Source organism: Agelaius phoeniceus, chromosome 36 (genome assembly GCF_051311805.1).
Source record: "Agelaius phoeniceus isolate bAgePho1 chromosome 36, bAgePho1.hap1, whole genome shotgun sequence".
Classification (NCBI taxonomy): Eukaryota; Metazoa; Chordata; class Aves; order Passeriformes; family Icteridae; genus Agelaius; species Agelaius phoeniceus.
The window spans coordinates 2,444,026-2,463,580 of record NC_135300.1 but is presented as its reverse complement, the minus strand read 5'-3'; the positions used below and the strand labels follow the sequence as shown (position 1 = coordinate 2,463,580).

The following is a 19,555-nucleotide window of genomic DNA, read 5'->3' as shown; positions in this document are numbered from 1 at the left end:
CCCCGGGACCCCTCCAGGGACCCCAAAACAGCCCCGGGAGTCCCCAAAACAGCCCCGGGACCCCTCTGAGCCCCTCTTGGGCTCCTCCCCCCGCCCCCCAGGACCCCCCTGACCCCCCCCGGACCCCCAGACCCCCCGGTTGCCATGGAGACGCTGCGACGCTGCTTCCACGGACCGGTAAAGCCCCTCCCCCTCTCCCCCTCCCCCATTTCGGGGGTCCTGACCTCTCCCCTTCATTTTGGGGGGTCCTGGCCCCTCCCCCTCCCCATTTCGGGGGTCCTGACCCCCCCCCAGCCCCCCGGGGGGGGTCCCGTCTCCTATTCCCGGCACAGAAACCCCCGGGGGGAGGAAGAGGAGGAGGAGGAGGAGGGGGCGGAGCCAATGGTGCGGCTGCCCCGCCCCCGGACACCGCCCCCGGCGCAGACCACGCCCCTGGCTCCACCCTCTGGCCATGCTGGCCCTGGGCTCGGCCACCCGCGTTCCTATTGGGTACGGGAGCCCCAGGCCACGCCCACCGGGGGCTCTGCCTCTCTGTGACCCCGCCCCCTGTTGTCCTACCTATCTCTGACCCCGCCCCCTATGGCCCCGCCCCTAGGGCTTTTGGTGGCCGCCCTTGGCCACACCCCCCTGCAGGGGGCGGGGCCGTAGGGGCGGGGCCTCTACCGGGAGGCTCCACCCCAGAATTGGTTTGGGGCGGGGCCAGCGCGGAGGCTCCACCCCCCCGGCCCCGCCTGCGAGAGCTGCTGAGGCGACACCTGCGGGACGAGAGGGTGGAGCAATGGGCCAGGTGAGTGACCAGAGTGACCACTGAGTGACCACTGACCACTGGTGACCATCACTGACCACTGAGTGACCGCTGACCGCTCGTGACCATCACTGACCACTGGGTGACCACCGAGTGACCACTGAGTGACCACTGACCACTCGTGACCATCACTGACCACTGAGTGACCACTGAGTGACCACTGAGTGACCACTGAGTGACCAGAGTGACCACTGAGTGACCACTGACCACTGGTGACCATCACTGGCCCACACAGACCATTAGTGACCCATAGTGACCATCACTGACCACTGAGTGACCGCTGACCCCTGGTGACCACTGAGTGACCACTGAGTGACCACTGACCACTGGTGACCATCACTGACCACTGAGTGACCACTGACCACTGGTGACCATCACTGACCACTGAGTGACCACTGACCACTGGTGACCATCACTGACCCATACTGACCATTAGTGACCCATAGTGACCATCACTGACCACTGAGTGACCACTGCCTGCTACTGACCAATAGTGACTGTTACTGACCATTGGTGACCAACAGTGACCACTGACCATTAATGGTCACTACTGCCCCTGTGACCCTGCTGTGACCCCTGACCCCACTGTGACCCCTGTGTGACCCCACCCCTCCCCCACAGGGAGGTCAGCTCGGGGCCGCACGGGGCGGGGTCGGGGCGTGGCCGAGCTCTCGCCCAATCAGTGCTGAGCGCCCTGGCGGGGGCGGGGCTGAGCCGGGCCTGGAGCCGCCCCCAGCCCCTCCCCCTCCCAGTCCGGTAATGGGGGGGGGGGGTGTGGGGGGGTCATGGGGGGGGTCAGGGGTCACCAAGGGGTCACCAAGGGGTCACTGGGGGGTTATTGGGGGGGTCAGAGGGGGTCATGGGGGGGTCACCAAGGGGTCACAGGGGGTCGGGTGGGTCTGGGGGTCACCGAGGGGTCACTGGGAGGTCACGGGGGGGTCATGGAGGGGTCACTGGGGCGGGGGAGGGGCCAATTGGGAGGGGTCACAGGAGGTCAAAAATCCCCCAGGGTCAGGGGGGGGGGGGAGGAGGCAGAGCTGACAGCTGACCCCTGACCTTTGACCTCTGACCTTTGCCCAGGGGGGCGGTGTCCCTGCGCTGGGTGGGGGCGGGGGGGGGAGGAGCTCGAGCGGCTCCCGCTGGACCCGGAAGCGTTCTGTGCCTGGAGCGCCCCTGGGACAGCCACCGTGAGTGACCTCTGACCCCTGCCGACCCCTGCTGACCCCCGCTGACCTGTGACCTGTGACCCGTGACCCCTGACCCCCGCAGGGCGGGCTGGTCTATGGTCACTACGGGCGCCCCCAGGACCTGGCGGAGCTGCGGGCGCGGGGGGTGACGGTGAGGGGACACCTGGCGCTGCTGCGGCTGGGGCGGGGCAGCCCCGCCCAACAGGTGAGGGGGACACGCCCACAGAAAGGTGAGACCACGCCCACAAACTGGGGGAGGGGCAGCCCCGCCCAACGGGTGAGACCCCCAAAATTGGGGGGAAGGACATGGGGGTGGGGCTGGGACCCCAACCCAGAAGTGAGAGCCCAAACCAGGGCGGGGGCGGGGCTGGGCCGGAGCCCCGCCCCCATGCCCGTGCCCCTCCCCCCAGGTGTCGGCCATGTTTGCAGCGGGGGCTCTGGGGGTCCTGCTCTACCCCGACCCCCGCGACACGGCCGGGCCCGGGGGGGGCCCCGGGCTGGGGGGGGGCACGACCCCCACCCTGCACGTGAGTGGGGGCGGGGCGTGGAGGGGGGAGGGGCATTGAGGGTCCTGGGGGCGGAACTGGGCGGGGCTTGGGGGGGCTGGGGGAGTTTAGGGAATTTTGGGGGGAGTTTTGGGGATATTTGGGGGGGAATTTTGGGGATATTTGGGGGTCTCGGGGGGGGTGTCTCGGGGGGCTTGGGAGGTATTTTAGGAGGGGATTTGGGGTAATTTGAGGGGTATTTGGGGGTCTCTGGGCGGAGTTTGGGGGGGATGGGAGTATTTGGGTTTTTTTGGGGGGGGATCGGGGTCTGGGGGGCATTTTTGGGGTTATTTTGGGGGGCGTGGGGGTATTTGGGCGGGGAATCGGTCCCTGATGTCCTGGCAGCCATATTGGAATGGCAGCCATGTTGGAATGGCAGCCATATTGGAATGGCAGCCATGTTGGACAGGCAGCCATATTGGATTGTCAGCCATATTGGAATAGCAGCCATATTGGATTGGCAGCCATATTGGAATGGCAGCCATATTGGATTGTCAGCCATATTGGAATGGCAGCCATGTTGATTGGCAGCCATGTTGGATGGGCAGCCATGTTGGAATGGCAGCCATATTGGAACAGCAGCCATATTGGATTGTCAGCCATATTGGAACGGCAGCCATATTGGAACGGCAGCCATGTTGGAATGGCAGCCATATTGGAACGGCAGCCATATTGGATTGGCAGCCATGTTGATTGTCAGCCATATTGTCCTGGTGGCCATATTGGAATGGCAGCCATATTGTCCTGGTGGGGGTCGGGGTCTGGGGGGTATTTTCGGGGTTACTTTGAGGGTCTCTGGGGTATTTTGGGGAGGGGTCTCGGCCTCTGATGTCTCCCCGCAGGTGCAGGAGGGGGCGGGGGACCCCTTCAGCCGGGGCTTCCCCTCCTTCCGTGGCCACGCCCCCCCCGGGCCCCCCCCGGGGGTGCCCCCGATCCCCGCCCACCCCCTGAGCGCCGCCACGGCCATGAGGCTGATGAGGTACCCAGAGACCCCTCCCCAAATTAACACAGACCCCTCCCCAAATTAACCATTAACCCCTAAATTAACCTGGGACCCCTCCCCAAATTAACCTGGGACCCCCAAATTAATCAATAACCCCTAAATTAACCTGAGACCCCTCCCCAAATTAACACAGACCCTTCAAATTAATCTGGGACCCCTCCCCAAATTAACCTGGGAGCCCCAAATCAACCCGGGACCCCTCCCCAAGATCCCCATCCCATCTCCCCCTCCCCATTTCCGTCTCCCGGGGGAGGGGCTCTCACCCCACTCCCCCCTCCCTATTTGAAGCTTTGGGGGGGGTCTCACCCCTGTCCCCTCCCCCGTTCCAGGGCCCTGGGCCCCCCCCTCGCCCCCCCGCGCTGGGGGGTCCCGGGGGGGTCCCTCCGGTTCCGGCCCCGCCCGGGGGGGCGGCGGCTGCAGCTGCGGGTGGGGGCGGGGACGCGCCCCGGGACCCTCACCAGCGTCTTTGGGGCCCTGCGGGGGCGCCTCGAGCCCGGTGAGGGGCGGGGCAAGTGGGGGCGGGGCCTGAGGGGGCGTGGGTGGGGTGGGCGGGGTCCCTTGGGGGTGTGGGCAGAAGTGTGTGGTCAGAATATGGGCGTGGTCATATGAGGGGAGGGCGGGGCAACTGGTACTAATGGAGGTGGGTGGAGCATGACTGATTGGGTGTGGTCAAGATGGAAGGGGCGTGGCCAGGGTGGGTGTGGTCATGCCAGCAAAGGGGCCAGAGGAGGGCGGGGCAATGGAAATTGGGGATGGCTGAAGTGTGTGTGGTCAGTGGGCGTGGTCAATACAGGCTCGTTATGTGGGCGTGGTCAGAACGGGTGGGGCAATGAACGGGCGGGGCAAATGGCGTTCAGAGGTGGTGGGAGGGGGCGTGGCCTCGCTGATGCCGGCCCTGCCCAGACTGTTACATCATCGTGGGGGCCCAACGTGATTCGCTGGGGCCGGGGGCGGCGGCCTCGGGCATGGGCACCGCCCTCCTGCTGGAGCTCGCCCGGTTCTTCGCCGCCATTGGCCGAGAGGGTGAGAGAGGGGCGGGGCTGGGGCTGGGGGTGGGCGGGGCTGAAATTGGGGAATTTGGGGTTCCCCGAATTGAGGGGGGCGGGGCTTCAGAGGGTGGGGGAGGGGCAATCAAAGAGGGTGGGTCCCAAACTGGGGCGGGGCCATGGGGGGAGGGGCTGGGCCTGCATTATTCCCCCTTTGGGTGCCCCCCCCTCGGTGGGCGGGGTCTCCCCTCCCCCCCGACTCCGCCCCCCCTGACCCCGCCCCCCGCCCCTCCCCCCAGGGTTCCAGCTCCGCCGGACCCTCCTCTTCGTCAGCTGGGACGGGGCCGAGTTCGGACACTTGGGGGCCACCGAGTGGCTCGAGGTGACCCCGCCGTGACCCCGCCGTGACCCCGCCGTGACCCCCTCGCGGTGACCCCGCGGTGACCCCGCCCCTCCCCCCAGGGCTACCCCGACCTCCTGCACACCAAAGTCGCCGCCTACGTCAGCCTGGACCGGCCCGTGCTGGGTGCGCCCCTCCCCCCATCCCCGGGATTTGGGGGGGAGGGGTCCCCGCCCCTCCCCCACCCCCCTGACCCCTCCCCCCCATCCCCTCCCCCACCCCACAGGCGCCGATCGCTTCGTGGTCCGGACCAGCCCCACCCTGGGGCCGCTGATCGAGAGCGCCCTGGAGCAGGTGGGGGCGGGGCCAAAGGGGTGGGGGCGGGGCCAAAGGGGTGGGGGCGGGGCCAAAGGGGTGGGGGAGGGGCGGCCCCTCACATCACCGCCCCTCCCCCAATGAAGGTGGAGAGCCCCAACGAGGGCGGGAAATCCCTCCTGGAGCAGCTGAGGCGGCCGGGGCGGGGCTGGGAGAGCGACGTGTGAGTGGGGACACACCTGGACACACCTGGGGCACACCTGGGACACACCTGGGACACACCTGGGACACACCTGGGGACACCTGGACACACCTGGGGCACACCTGGGGACATTGGGGATACCTGGGACACACCTGGGGACACCTGGGACACACCTGGGACACACCTGGGGACATTGGGGATACCTGGGACACACCTGGGGACACCTGGGGACACCTGGGACACACCTGGGACACACCTGGGAACATTGGGGACACACCTGGACACACCTGGGACACACCTGGGGACATTGGGGACACACCTGGACACACCTGAACACATCTGGGACACACCTGGGACACACCTGGGACACACCTGGGGACACACCTGGGACACACCTGGGGACATCTGGGGACACACCTGGGGCACACCTGGGGCACACCTGGACACACCTGGGGACACCTGGGACACACCTGGGGACATTGGGGATACCTGGACACACCTGGGGACACCTGGAGACATTGGGGACAACACCTGGACACACCTGGGACACACCTGGGACACACCTGGACACACCTGGGGACACACCTGGGGACATTGGGGACACACCTGGGACACACCTGGGGACACCTGGACACACCTGGGGCACACCTGGGGCACACGTGGGACACACCTGGGACACACCTGGGGACATTGGGGATACCTGGGGACACCTGGGGACACCTGGGACACACCTGGGCCACACCTGGGCCACACCTGGGGACACCTGGGGACACTGAGGACATTGGGGACACACCTGGGAATCACCTGGGGACACACCTGGGCACACCCTCAGGTGTCCCCCCTGTCCCACCCGTGTCCGTCTGTCCCCCAGGATCCGCCCCCTGCCCCCCGAGAGCGGCGCCTTCCCCTTCACGGCGGCCGCGGGGGTCCCAGCGCTGGAGCTCGGCTTCGATGAGGTGAGACCCCCACAGTGTCCCCAAAGTGTCCCCAAAATGTCCTGAAAATGTCCCCAAACGTTCCCACACCACCCCTGTGTCTCTCTGTCCCCATTCTCTGCTGTCCCCATGTCCGGACCATGTCCCTGTGTCCCTCCCTGCCTCTGTCCCCAATGTCCCCAATGTCCCCTCCCTGCCCATAATCCCTGTCCTTGTGTCCCCTCTCTGTCCCTGATGTCCCCTCATGACCGTGTCCCCTCCATGTCCCCATGTCCCTGTGTCCCCCCATGTCCCCGTGTGACTGTGTCCCCCCCTGTGTCCCCTTGGTGTCCCCTCGGTGTCCCCATGTTCCCTCCATGTCCCTGTGTCACCGTGTCCCCGTGTCCCCCATTGTCCCCTCAGGCTCCCGGCGTTGGTGGCTCCAGGGCGGCCCTGGGCACACCCGAGGACACTCTGGCGCGGCTCGGGGCGCGGCTCCGGGGCCGCCTCCCGGCCGTGTCCCGCGCCGTGGCCGCCGTGGCCGCGCAGCTCCTGCTCCGCCTGGGCCACGACCCGCGGCTGCCGCTGGAGCCCGCGGCCATCGGGGACGCGCTGGTGCGGCAGCTGGCCCCGCTGCAGGTGGGTGTGCACCAGTATGGACCAGTATGGACCAGTATGGACCAGTACAGACCAGTATGGACCATTATAGACCAGTATAGATCAGTACAGAGCAGTACAAACCAGTACAGAGCAGTACAAACCAGTACAGACTGCGGCCATCGGGGACGCGCTGGTGCGGCAGCTGGCCCCGCTGCAGGTGGGTGGGAACCAGTATGGACCAGTATGGACCAGTATAGACCAGTACAGACCAGTACAGACCAGTATGGACCAGTATAGACCAGTACAGAGCAGTACAAACCAGTACAGACCAGTATAAACCGCAGCCATTGGGGATGTGCTGGTGGCCCCGCTGCAGGTGGGTGTAAACCAGTATGGACCAGTATAGACCAGTACAGACTACGGCCATCGGGGACGCGCTGGTGCGGCAGCTGGCCCCGCTGCAGGTGGGTGTGAACCAGTATAGACCAGTATGGACCAGTATAAACCAGTATGAACCAGTATAGACCAGTATAGACCAGTATAGACCCGTCCGCTCCCAGTCCCTCCCAGTATAACCAGTCCAGGCCGTTTTGCCCCCAGGCGCGGGGGCTGTCGCTGCAGTGCCTCTCCTCGGCCAGAGGGGGCGTTGTGCGCGCGGCCGCCGCGCTCCGTCGCGACATGTCGGGATCGGACGGCGCCAATGAGCGGCTCAACCGCGGCTTCAACGCGCGGCTCATGGCCGTGAGTGTCACCTGTGTGTCACCTGTGTGTCACCTGTGTCACCCCTGTCACCTCTGTGTCACCCCTGCCTCACCTGTGTGTCACCTGGGGTCACCTGTGTCACCTGTGCCATCCCTGAGTGTCACCTGTGTGTCACTCCTGCCTCACCTGTGTGTCACCTGTCCCCAGCCCTGTCCCCTCCCGGTCCCTTCCCTCTCCCCGTGTCCCCTCCTGTCCCCCTGTCCCTCTGTCCGTGTGTCCCTGTCCGTGTCCGTGTGTCCCTGTCCTGACCATGTCCCTCTGTCTGTCCCTCACAGGCCGAGGCGTCGCTGCTGTCCCCGTTCGTGTCCCCTCTGGTGTCCCCGTTCCGTCACATCCTGCTGGGCCGGGGGGGGCACACGCTGGCGGCGCTGGTGGCCGAGCTGGGGACAGCGGGGGACAGCAAAGGGACAGCGGGGGATGGCAAAGGGACAGCAGGGGACGGCACGGGGACACCTGGGGACAGCACGGGGACACCTGGGGATGGCAAGGGGACACCTGGGGATGGCAAAGGAACACCTGGGGACAGCAAAGGGACAGCGGGGGACAGCACGGGGACACCTGGGGATGGCACAGGGACAGCTGGGGACAATGTGGGGACACCTGGGGATGGCACGGGGACACCTGGGGACAGCACGGGGACACCTGGGGATGGCAAGGGGACACCTGGGGATGGCAAAGGAACACCTGGGGACAGCAAAGGGACAGCGGGGGACAGCACGGGGACACCTGGGGATGGCACAGGGACAGCTGGGGACAATGTGGGGACACCTGGGGATGGCACGGGGACACCTGGGGACAGCACGGGGACACCTGAGGATGGCACAGGGACACCTGGGGATGGCATGGGCACACACAGGGACAATGAGGGGACACCTGGGGACGGCGTGGGCACACACAGGGACAATGAGGGGACACCTGGTGACAATGAGGGGACACTTGGGGACAGTGTCCAGCTGCGGCTGGCGCTGCTGGCCTGGACCCTGCGCGGCACGGCCGGGGCGCTGGCGGGGGACAGTGGGGACATCGGGGACATCGGGGGTGGCCTCGGGGACAGCGGGGACTGCGGGGACATGGGGAGTGGCTTTGGGGACATCAGGGGTGGCCTTGGGGACAATGGGGACACTGGGGACATCAGGAGTGGCTTTGGGGACATTGGGGGTGGCCTTGGGGACAATGGGGACAGTGGGGACAGGTGGGGTTATGAGGACAGCTGGGAGCGGGGTGGCCTTGGGGACACCAAGGGGGATTTTGGGGACAGGAATTGGGATTTTGGGGACAGGAATTGGGATTTTGGGGACACTCGGGGCCAGGGCGGCCCTTGGTGACACTTTGGGGACGGGGAGGGGCTCGGGGGTGGCCCTGGGGACAGCTCGGGGGGCACAGCCACGCCCCCTCATTTGCATCAGCCGTGTTTATTGGCTGTGACTGGAATTGGGACAATAAAAGCATCGAGGCCACGCCCATCAATGACCACGCCCATCAATGACCACGCCCATGGTGAACACGCCCACATGGCCACATCTGTATTGGCCACACCCACTCACATTTGGTCACTCCCATTGGTGGCCACGCCCCTGAGATCCACCCCACCCATTGGCTCATTGGTGGGTGGAGCTTTATTGTCCCGGTGGCCATATTGGAACGGCAGCCATGTTGAATGGGCAGCCATGTTGGAATGGTGGCCATATTGGTTTGGCAGCCATATTGTTCTGATGGCCATATTGTCCTGGCAGCCATGTTGGAATGGCAGCCATATTGGAAAGGCAGCCATGTTGGATGGGTAGCCATGTTGGATTGGCAGCCATGTTGGAAAGGCAGCCATGTTGGATGGGTAGCCATGTTGGATTGGCAGCCATATTGGAAAGGCAGCCATATTGGATGGGTAGCCATGTTGGATTGGCAGCCATATTGGAAAGGCAGCCATGTTGGATTGGCAGCCATATTGGAAAGGCAGCCATGTTGGATTGGCAGCCATATTGGAAAGGCAGCCATATTGGATGGGTAGCCATGTTGGATTGACAGCCATGTTGTCCTGTCCATGGCAGCCATATTGTCCAGGGTGGCCATATTGTCCATGGCGGCCATCTTGTCCCGGCAGCCATCTTGTCCTGGCAGCCATCTTGCTCCGCCATCCAGCTGCATCCCTTAGCGCCTCTCCCCGGCGGCCATCTTGCCGTGGGCGTGGCCGGGGGCGGTGTCAGCACTGGGGGTCCCCTTTGGGGGGGCTCTGCAGGCCCTGCTGCCCGGGCAGCGTCACCCCCATGCGCAGGAGGTCCCTGGGGAGGGACCCGGGGGTCACTGCGGGGTCCCTGTGCCCCCCATGAGCCCCCAGTGCCCCCCATGCCCCCGATCCCCAATGCCCCCTCCAGTGCCCCCCATCCCCCTGGTGCCACCCCCAAGCCCCCCAATGCCCCTCAATGCCCCCCCAGCCCCCCAGTGCCCCCTGATCTCCCCCCCCATTTCCCCCCCAATGCCCCCCATTTTCCCCCCTAGCCCTCCATTTGCCCCCAATGCCCCCCATTTCCCCTCGAGCCCCCCCAATGCCCCCCATTTCCCCCCATTTCCCCCGAGCCCCCCATTTCCCCCCATTTCCCCCCATTTCCCCTCCTGCCCCCCGATCTCCCCCCAGTGCCCCCCAATGCCCCCCATTTCCCCCCAGTGCCCCCCATTTCCCCCCGAGCCCCCCGATCTCCCCCCCATTTCCCCCCCGTGCCCCCATCTCCCCCCATTTCCCCGAGCCCCCCGTACTCGCCGCGCAGCCGGGGCAGCAGCTCCAGCCCCGTGACCCCGAGGGGCTCCAGGTGCCCCCCCGAGGGGGGGTGGGGGCGGGCTCGGCCTTGGGGGGGGCGGGGTCCAGGCAGGAGGGGGAGGGGCTGTGGGGATAGAGGGGGGAGGGGTCAGAGGCAGGAGCTGGGGGGGACCCCCTGCCCCCCCCTTGAACTCAGGTGTGCTGGGAGCCCCCTGAGTTAATCAGGTGTGCTGGGGACCCCTCCCCACGGCCTGAGGTGTGGTGGGGTCTCTCCCCAGTGAATCCAGGTGTGCTGAGACCCCTCCCCACCCATTCAAGGCGTTTTGGGACCCCCTCTCCCCAAACCCAGGTGTGCTGAGACCCCTCCTGCCCCCCAGGTGTGCTGAGACCCTCCTGCCCCCCAGGTGTGCTGCCCTCACCTGCGCAGGCTCTGGGGGTGCCGGATCAGGCGGTCCAGGGCGCGCACCAGGTGCGGGAAGGTGGGGCGGGCGTGGCGCTCGCGCTGCCAGCACTGCAGCATCAGCCGGTGCAGGGCGGGCGGGCAGCGCGGCGGCGGCGGCAGCCGGTAATCCTGCTCGATGGCGTTGATCACCTGGGACAGGTAAATGGGACAGGTAAATGGGAATATTGATAATATTGGTAATAATCCTGCTCGATGGCGTTGATCACCTGGCACAGGTAAATGGGACAGGTAAATGGGAATATTGATAACAATCCTGCTCGATGGCGTTGATCACCTGGCACAGGTGAGACACAGGTAAATGGGAATATTGATAATATTGATAATGATCCTGCTCGATGGCGTTGATCACCTGGGACAGGTAAATGGGACAGGTAAATGGGAATATTGATAATATTGATAATGATCCTGCTCAATGGCATTGATCACCTGGGACAGGTAAATGGGACAGGTGAGAGAGAATATTGATAATATTGATAACAATCCTGCTCGATGGCGTTGATCACCTGGGACAGGTGAGACACAGGTAAATGGGAATATTGATAATATTGATAATGATCCTGCTCGATGGCGTTGATCACCTGCGCAGGTAAATGGGACAGGTAAATGGGGCATTTATAACACTGATAATAATCCTGCTCGATGGCATTGATCACCTGTGCAGGTAAATGGGACAGGTGAGAGAGGATATTGATAATAATCCTGCTCAATGGCGTTGATCACCTGTGCAGGTGAGACACAGGTAAATGGGGCATTTATAACATTGGTAACAATCCTGCTCGATGGCGTTGATCACCTGGGACAGGTAAATCAGAATATTTATAATATTGGTAATAATCCTGCTCGATGGCGTGATCACCTGGACAGGTAAATGGGACAGGTGAGAGAGAATATTGATAATGATCCTGCTCGATGGCGTGATCACCTGGGACAGGTGAGACACAGGTGAGAATATTGATAATATTGGTAATAATCCTGCTCGATGGCGTTGATCACCTGGCACAGGTGAGACACAGGTAAATGGGAATATTGATAATATTGATAACAATCCTGCTCGATGGCATTGATCACCTGGGACAGGTAAATGGGACAGGTGAGAGAGAATAATGATAATATTGGTAATAATCCTGCTCGCTCGTGCTGATCACCTGCACAGGTAGGGCACAGGTGAGAGAGGGACAGAATTGATAATATCGGTAATGATCCTGCTCGATGGTGTTGATCACCTGTGCAGGTAAATGGGACAGGTGAGACAGGCATTTATAATCCTGCTCAATGGCATTGATCACATGCACAGGTGAGGGCCAGGTAAATGGGAATATTGATAATATTAATGATAATCCTGCTCGATGGTGTTTGATCACCTGGGACAGGTAAATGGGACAGGTAAATGAGAATATTGATAATATTGGTAATAATCCTGCTCGATGGCGTTGATCACGTGCACAGGTGAGACACAGGTGAGGAACAGGTAAATGGGAATATTGATATTATTGATAATATTGATAGTATTGATAATATTAATGATAATCCTGCTTGATGGTGTTGATCACCTGGGCACAGGTGAGGGGGTTTTCGGGGCCGTTTGGGGTTTTTTCGGAATTTGGGATTTTGGAGTTTTTGGGGTCTCGGATTTGGGGGTCACTCACGTCCTGTTGGACATGTCCCAGTAGGGCCTCCCCCCGAATCCCAGCACCTCCTCACGAACCCGTTTTTGGGGTGATTTGGGGGGATTTTTGGGGTTTTTTTTTGGGGGGATTTGGGTTTTTTTGGAGGGGATTTTGGGTTTTTTTTGAGGGGATTTTTGGGGTTTTTTTGGGGGGGATTTTTGGGTTTTTTTGGGGGGATTTTTGGGGTTTTTTGGGGGGATTTTGGGTTTTTTTTGCGGGGGATTTTGGGTTTTTTTGGGGGGATTTTTGGGGTTTTTTTGGGGGGATTTTGGGTTTTTTTGGGGGGGATTTTGGGGTTTTTTTGGGGGGATTTTTAGGGTTTTTTTTGAGGGGATTTTGGGGTTTTTTTGGGGGATTTTTGGGGTTTTTTTGGGGTGACTCACGTCCTGGTTGGACATGTCCCAGTAGGGCCTCCCCCCAAATCCCAGCACCACCTCCTCACGATCCCGTTTTTGGGGTTTTTTTGGGGGGATTTTGGGGTTTTTGGGGTGACTCACGTCTGGTTGGACATGTCCCAGTAGGGCCGCTCCCCGAATCCCAGCACCTCCTCACGAACCCGTTTTTGGGGTTTTTTTGGGGGATTTTTGGGGTTTTTTTGGGGGGGATTTTTGGGTTTTTTTGGGGGGGATTTTTGGGGTTTTTTTGGGGGGGGATTTTTGGGGTTTTTTTGGGGGTTTTTTTGGGGGGTTTTTGGGGTGACTCACGTCCTGGTTGGACATGTCCCAGCAGGGCCTCCCCCCGAATCTCAACACCTCCTCACGATCCCGTTTTTGGGGTTTTTTTGGGGGGATTTTTGGGGTTTTTTTGGGGGGGATTTTGGGGTTTTTTTTGGGGGGGATTTTGGGGTTTTTTTGGGGGGGATTTTGGGGTGACTCACGTCCTGGTTGGACATGTCCCAGTAGGGCCGCTCCCTGAAGCTCAACACCTCCTGACGATCCCGTTTTTGGGGTTTTTTTGGGGGGATTTTTGGGGTTTTTTTGGGGGGGATTTTTGGGGTTTTTTGAGGGTATTTTGGGGGTTTTTTTGGGGGGGATTTTGGGGTTTTTTTGGGGGGATTTTTGGGGTTTTTTTGGGGGTTTTTTTGGGGGGTTTTTGGGGTGACTCACGTCCTGGTTGGACATGTCCCAGTAGGGCCGCTCCCCGAATCCCAGCACCACCTCCTCACGAACCCGTTTTTGGGTTTTTTTGGGGGGGATTTTGGGGGTTTTTTTGGGGGGGTTTTTGGGGTTTTTTGGGGGGGGATTTTTGGGTTTTTTTTGGGGGGATTTTTGGGGTTTTTTTTGGGGGGGATTTTGGGGTTTTTTTGGGGGGGATTTTGGGGTTTTTTGGGGTGACTCACGTCCTGGTTGGACATGTCCCAGCAGGGCCTCCCCCCGAATCTCAACACCTCCTCACGATCCCGTTTTTGGGGTTTTTTTGGGGGGATTTTTGGGTTTTTTTGGGGGGATTTTTGGGGTTTTTTGGGGGGGGATTTTGGGGTTTTTTTGGGGGGGATTTTGGGGTTTTTTTGGGGTGACTCACGTCCTGGTTGGACATGTCCCAGTAGGGCCTCCCCCCAAATCCCAGCACCACCTCCTCACGATCCCGTTTTTGGGGTTTTTTTGAGGGGATTTTGGGGGTTTTTTTTGAGGGGATTTTTGGGGTTTTTTGGGGGGGTTTTTGGGTTTTTTTTGGGGGGGTTTTTTTGGGGTGACTCACGTCCTGGTTGGACATGTCCCAGTAGGGCCGCTCCCCGAAGCTCAGCACCTCCCACATGACGATGCCGTAGCTCCAGGCGTCGCTGGCCGAGGTGAACGTGCGGAACGCGATGGCCTCGGGCGCCGTCCAGCGGATCGGGATCTTCCCGCCCTGCCCCGGGCCCCAAAACCCGTCAGGGGACCCCAAAATCCGTCAGGGGACCCCAAAATCCGTAGGGGGACCCCAAAATCCGTCAGGGGGACCCAAAATCCGTCAGGGGACCCCAAAATCCATCAGGGGACCCCAAAATCTGTCACAGGGACCCCAAAAAGCATCTGGGGGACCCAAAATCTGTCACAGGGACCCCAAAAACCATCAGGGGACCCCAAAATCCATCAGGGGACCCCAAAATCCGTCAGGGGACCCAAAAACCATCAGGGGACCCCAAAATCCATCAGGGGACCCCAAAATCCGTCAGGGGACCCCAAAACCCGTCAGGGACCCCAAAATCCATCAGGGGGACCCAAAAACCATCAGGGGGACCCAAAATCCATCAGGGGACCCCAAAATCCGTCAGGGGACCCCAAAATCCGTCGGGGGACCCCAAAATCCGTCAGGGGGACCCAAAATCCATCAGGGGACCCCAAAATCCATTAGGGGACCCCAAAATCTGTCACAGGGACCACAAAACCATCATGGGACCCCCAAAAGCCATCAGGGGACCCCAAAACCATCAGGGGACCCCAAAATCTGTCAGGGGACCCCAAAACCATCAGGGGACCCCAAAATCTGTCATAGGGACCACAAATCCATCAGGGGGACCCCAAAATCCGTCAGGGGACCCCAAAATCTGTCACAGGGACCACAAAACCATCAGGGGGACCCCAAAAAGCATCTGGGGGACCCAAAACCATCAGGGGACCCCAAAATCCGTCAGGGGGACCCCAAAAACTATCAGGGGTCCCCAAAACCATCAAGGGGACCCCAAATCCATCAGGGGGACCCAAAATCCATCAGAGGGACCCCAAAAACATCCAGGATGTCAAAACCCCCCGGGAAACCCCAAATTCCGCCCAGGAAACCCCAAAGCCACCTGGGAAACTCCAAAATCCCCCAGGAAACCACAAAAACCCCCGGGAAACCCCAAAAAAGCCCAGGAAATGCCAAATTCCCCTGGGAAACCCCAAAATCCCACCCAGGAAGCCCCAAACCTGCTGAAATCCGCCCAACCCCGCGGGTCTGGGGGCCCGGGGGTCTCACCAGGGAGCTGGTGTAGGTGGGGTCGTTGTCCCTGTCCCCGTCCAGCGCCCGCGACAGCCCAAAGTCGGACACCTGGGGACAGGTGCGTGTCCAGAGGGGGGATCCGTGCCCCAAAACCCAACAGAATGCCCCAAAATCTGCTGGAATCCCCCAAAACCAACAGAATTCCCCAAAATCCAACAGAATGCCCCAAAATCCAACAGAACGCCCCAAAACTGAACAGAATGCCCCAAAATCTGCTGGAATCCCCCAAAACCCAACAGAATGCCCCCAAAATCCGCTGGAATCTCCAAAACACAACAGACTGCCCCAAAACCCACCAGACTGCCCCAAAACCCACCAGAATGCCCCAAAATCCACTGGAATCCCCCCAAACCCAACAGAATTCCCCAAATCCACCAAAATCCCCAAAACCCCAACAGAACCACCCGAAACCTGCCCCGAATGCCCCAAAAATCCCCCGAAATCCCCCCAAAACCTCTCACCTCGCAGACCAGGTGCACGTCCACCAGGACGTTCCACACCCCAAACCCACTGAGATCCCTCAAAACCCACCAGGATCCCCCAAAATCCCCCAAAATCCCCCCAAAACCTCTCACCTTGCAGACCAGGTGCGCGTCCACCAGGATGTTCCTGGCGGCCAGGTCGCGGTGCACGAACCCGCCTCGGCCAGGTAGCGCATGCCGGCCGCGATGCCGCGGAGCATGGCCACCAGCTGGAGAGGGGACAGCGTCCCCTCACGGCCCTGAGGGGGGACACAGGGACACTGGGGTGACACAGAGCATGGGGACATCATGGGGACATCACACACAGGGCATGGCCACCAGCTGGAGCGGGGACAGCGTCCCCTCACGGCCCCTGAGGGGACAGAGGGACACCGGGGTGACACAGGGCATGGGGACATCACACACAGGGCATGGCCACCAGCTGGAGCGGGGACAGTGTCCCCTCACGGCCCTGGGGGACAAAGGGACACCAAGGTCATGGGGACATCATGGGGACATCATGGGGACATCACACACAGGGCATGGCCACCAGCTGGAGGGGTGACAATGTCCCTCACGGCCCTGGGGGTGACACAAGGGACACCGGGGTGACACAGGGCATGGGGACATCATGGGGACACCATGGGGACATCACACACAGGCATGGCCACCAGCTGGAGGGGGGACAGTGTCCCCTCACGGCCCTGGGGGTGACACAAGGACACCGGGTGACACAGGGCATGGGGACATCATGGGGACACCATGGGGACATCACACACAGGGCATGGCCACCAGCTGGAGGGGGGGGACAGTGTCCCCTCACGGCCCTGGGGGTGACACAAGGACACCGGGGTGACACAGGGCATGGGGACATCATGGGACATCACACACAGGGCATGGCCACCATCACAGGGCATGGCCACCAGCTGGAGAGGTGACAATGTCCCCTCACGGCCCTGGGGGACAGAGGGACACCAAGGTCATGGGGACATCATGGGGACATCATGGGGACATCACACACAGGGCATGGCCACCAGCTGGAGGGGGGACAGCGTCCCCTCACGGCCCTGGGGGGACACAGGGACACCATGGGGACATCACAGGGGTGACACAGGGCATGTCCCCAACGTCCCCAATCACCCTGACATCCCCAATGTCCCCTCGGTGTCCCCAATGTCCCCAATGCCCCCAGTCCCCCCCAATGCCCCCTTGTGTCCCCAGTGTCCCCTCAGTGTCCCCAATGTCCCCTCAGTGTCCCCAATGTCCCCACCCTGAGGAAGGCGTCCAGGGCCCCATGCATCAGGAACTCGGTGACGATCATGGCGGGGCTCCCGGCGCTGACAACGCCCCAATCCCCCAATGTCCCCAATGTCCCCAACACCCCCAATTTCCCCAATGTCCCCAGTGTCCCCAATGTCCCCAATGTCCCCTCGGTGTCCCCAATGTCCCCATCGGTGTCCCCACCCTGAGGAAGGCATCCAGGGCGCCGTGCATCAGGAACTCGGTGACGATCATGGCGGGGCTCCCGGCGCTGACGACGCCCCAATGTCCCCAATGTCCCCATTGCCCCCAATGTCCCCATTGCCCCATTGCCCCCAATGTCCCCAACATCCCCAATGTCCCCAATGTCCCCTCAGTGTCCCCAATGTCCCCACCCTGAGGAAGGCATCCAGGGCCCCGTGCATCAGGAACTCGGTGACGATCATGGCGGGGCTCCCGGCGCTGACGACGCCGCGCAGCCGCAGCACGTTGGGGTGCAGGAACTGCGCCATGCGCGCGGCCTCGCGCAGGAACCTCCCGGCGCTGCCGCTCGCCCGCGCCGCCCTTGAGCGTCTTCACGGCCACCTCGGCCTCGGGCTGGCCCGGCAGGGAGAGCCGCCCGCGCCACACCTCGCCAAACTCACCTGCGGACAGGTAATGTGGGTAAATGTACCCAAAATCCTGATAAATGTACTCAAAATCCTGATAAATGCACCCAAAATCCCACCCACACCTCCCCAAACTCACCTGCGGACAGGTAATGTGGGTAAATGTACCCAAAATCCTGATAAATGTACCCAAAATCCTGATAAATGTACTCAAAATATGGATAAATGCACCCAAAATCCCACCCACACCTCCCCAAACTCACCTGGGGACAGGTAATGTGGGTAAATACACCCAAAATCCTGATAAATGTACTCAAAATCCTGATAAATGTATTCAAAATATGGATAAATGCACCCAAAATCCCACCCAGACCTGAGGCTGGCCCGGCAGGGAGAGCCGCACCGCGCCACAACCTCCCCAAACTCACCTGCGGACAGGTAAATTGCATCAGTACACCCCAAAATACCCAAAATCCTGATAAATGCACCCAAAAATACCCCAAATCCTGATAAATGCACCCAAAATCCCACCCACCCCTTCCCGAACCCACCTGGGACAGGTGAGACCCCCCTAAAATGCCCAAATCCTCCCAAACTGCAGCCCCAGGTGTCCCCAGCTGTCCCCAGGTGTGTCCCAGGTGTGTCCCAGGTGTGTCCCAGGTGCCCCCCAGGTGTGTCCCAGGTGTCCCCAGGTGTGTCCCAGGTGTGTCCCAGGTGTGTCCCCCAGGTGTGTCCCAGGTGTGTCCCAGGTGTCCCCCCAGGTGTGTCCCCAGGTGTGTCCCACGTGTCCCCAGGTGTGTCCCAGGTGTGTCCCAGCTGTCCCCAGGTGTGTCCCACGTGTCCCCAGCTGTCCCCAGGTGTCCCAGGTGTCCCAGGTGTGTCTCCCCAGGTGCCACCTGCGCCGATGACCTCCTCGATGGTGACGCAGGTGACGTCGATCTCCTGCGCGAAATCCCTCAGGGCCACCTCGGGGTCCTCGTACGTCAGGGGGTCGATGTAGAGCTTCCCACCTGGGGGGGGGAACACACCTGGGGTCACCTGGGGGCACACCTGGGGTCACACCTGGGGTCACACCTGGGGACACACCTGGGGGGGGGCACACCTGGGGTCACCTGGGGGCACACCTGGGGACACACCTGGGGTCACACCTGGGTCACACCTGGGGTCACACCTGGGGGGGGGCACACCTGGGGTCACCTGGGGTCACACCTGGGGACACACCTGGGGACACACCTGGGGGCATTTGGGGTCACCTGGGACACACCTGGGGTCACACCTGGGGGGGGGGCACACCTGGGGACACACCTGGGGACACCTGGAGACACACCTGGGGACACACCTGGGGTCACACCTGGGGTCATTTTTTGAAACATTTGGGGCCGTTTTTGGGGTCATTTGGGGCCATTTTTGGGGCTATTTAGGGCCATTTGGGGCCTTTTCTCAGGACATTTTTGAGGACATTTTTGGGGTCATTTGGGGCCATTTTTGGGGACATTTTTGGGGTCATTTGGAGCCATTTTTGGGGCTATTTAGGGCCATTTGGGGCCTTTTCTCAGGACATTTTTGGGGCCATTTTTGAGGCCATTTGGGGTCGTTTTTGAGGACATTTGGGGCCATTTTTGGGAACATTTTTGGGCCATTTGGGGCAATTTTTGGGGCCATTTGGGGCCATTTTTGGGGCCTTTTGGGGCCATTTTTCAGGACATTTTTATGGTCATTTGGGCCAA

At 61.3% G+C, this 19,555-nt stretch overlaps 2 protein-coding genes across 2 annotated transcripts in view; one reads left to right on the top strand and one right to left on the bottom strand.

Annotated features, from left to right (window-relative positions):
- Window positions 1–1,564: 1,564 nt before the first annotated feature.
- TFR2 (transferrin receptor 2) lies at window positions 1,565–9,145 on the top strand. The gene is made up of 16 exons (XM_077192905.1): window positions 1,565–1,577; window positions 1,886–1,992; window positions 2,075–2,197; window positions 2,403–2,519; window positions 3,380–3,516; window positions 3,870–4,036; window positions 4,444–4,563; window positions 4,826–4,908; window positions 4,989–5,052; window positions 5,153–5,220; window positions 5,328–5,404; window positions 6,255–6,339; window positions 6,721–6,936; window positions 7,498–7,638; window positions 7,935–8,079; window positions 9,066–9,145. The coding sequence occupies exons 1-16, from the start codon at window positions 1,565–1,567 to the stop codon at window positions 9,143–9,145; spliced, it is 1,743 nt and encodes a 580-aa protein (XP_077049020.1).
- The window catches only part of LOC143696502 (ephrin type-B receptor 4-like), an 11,110-nt gene continuing 338 nt past the window's right edge, over window positions 8,784–19,555 (bottom strand). Inside the window, 10 exon segments of the mRNA XM_077192904.1 lie at window positions 8,784–9,935; window positions 10,408–10,532; window positions 10,828–11,000; window positions 14,237–14,386; window positions 15,476–15,547; window positions 16,075–16,139; window positions 16,142–16,220; window positions 17,616–17,753; window positions 17,755–17,864; window positions 18,725–18,838. Coding sequence (XP_077049019.1) covers window positions 9,913–9,935; window positions 10,408–10,532; window positions 10,828–11,000; window positions 14,237–14,386; window positions 15,476–15,547; window positions 16,075–16,139; window positions 16,142–16,220; window positions 17,616–17,753; window positions 17,755–17,864; window positions 18,725–18,838 — 1,049 coding nt within the window. The 3' untranslated portion in view covers window positions 8,784–9,912.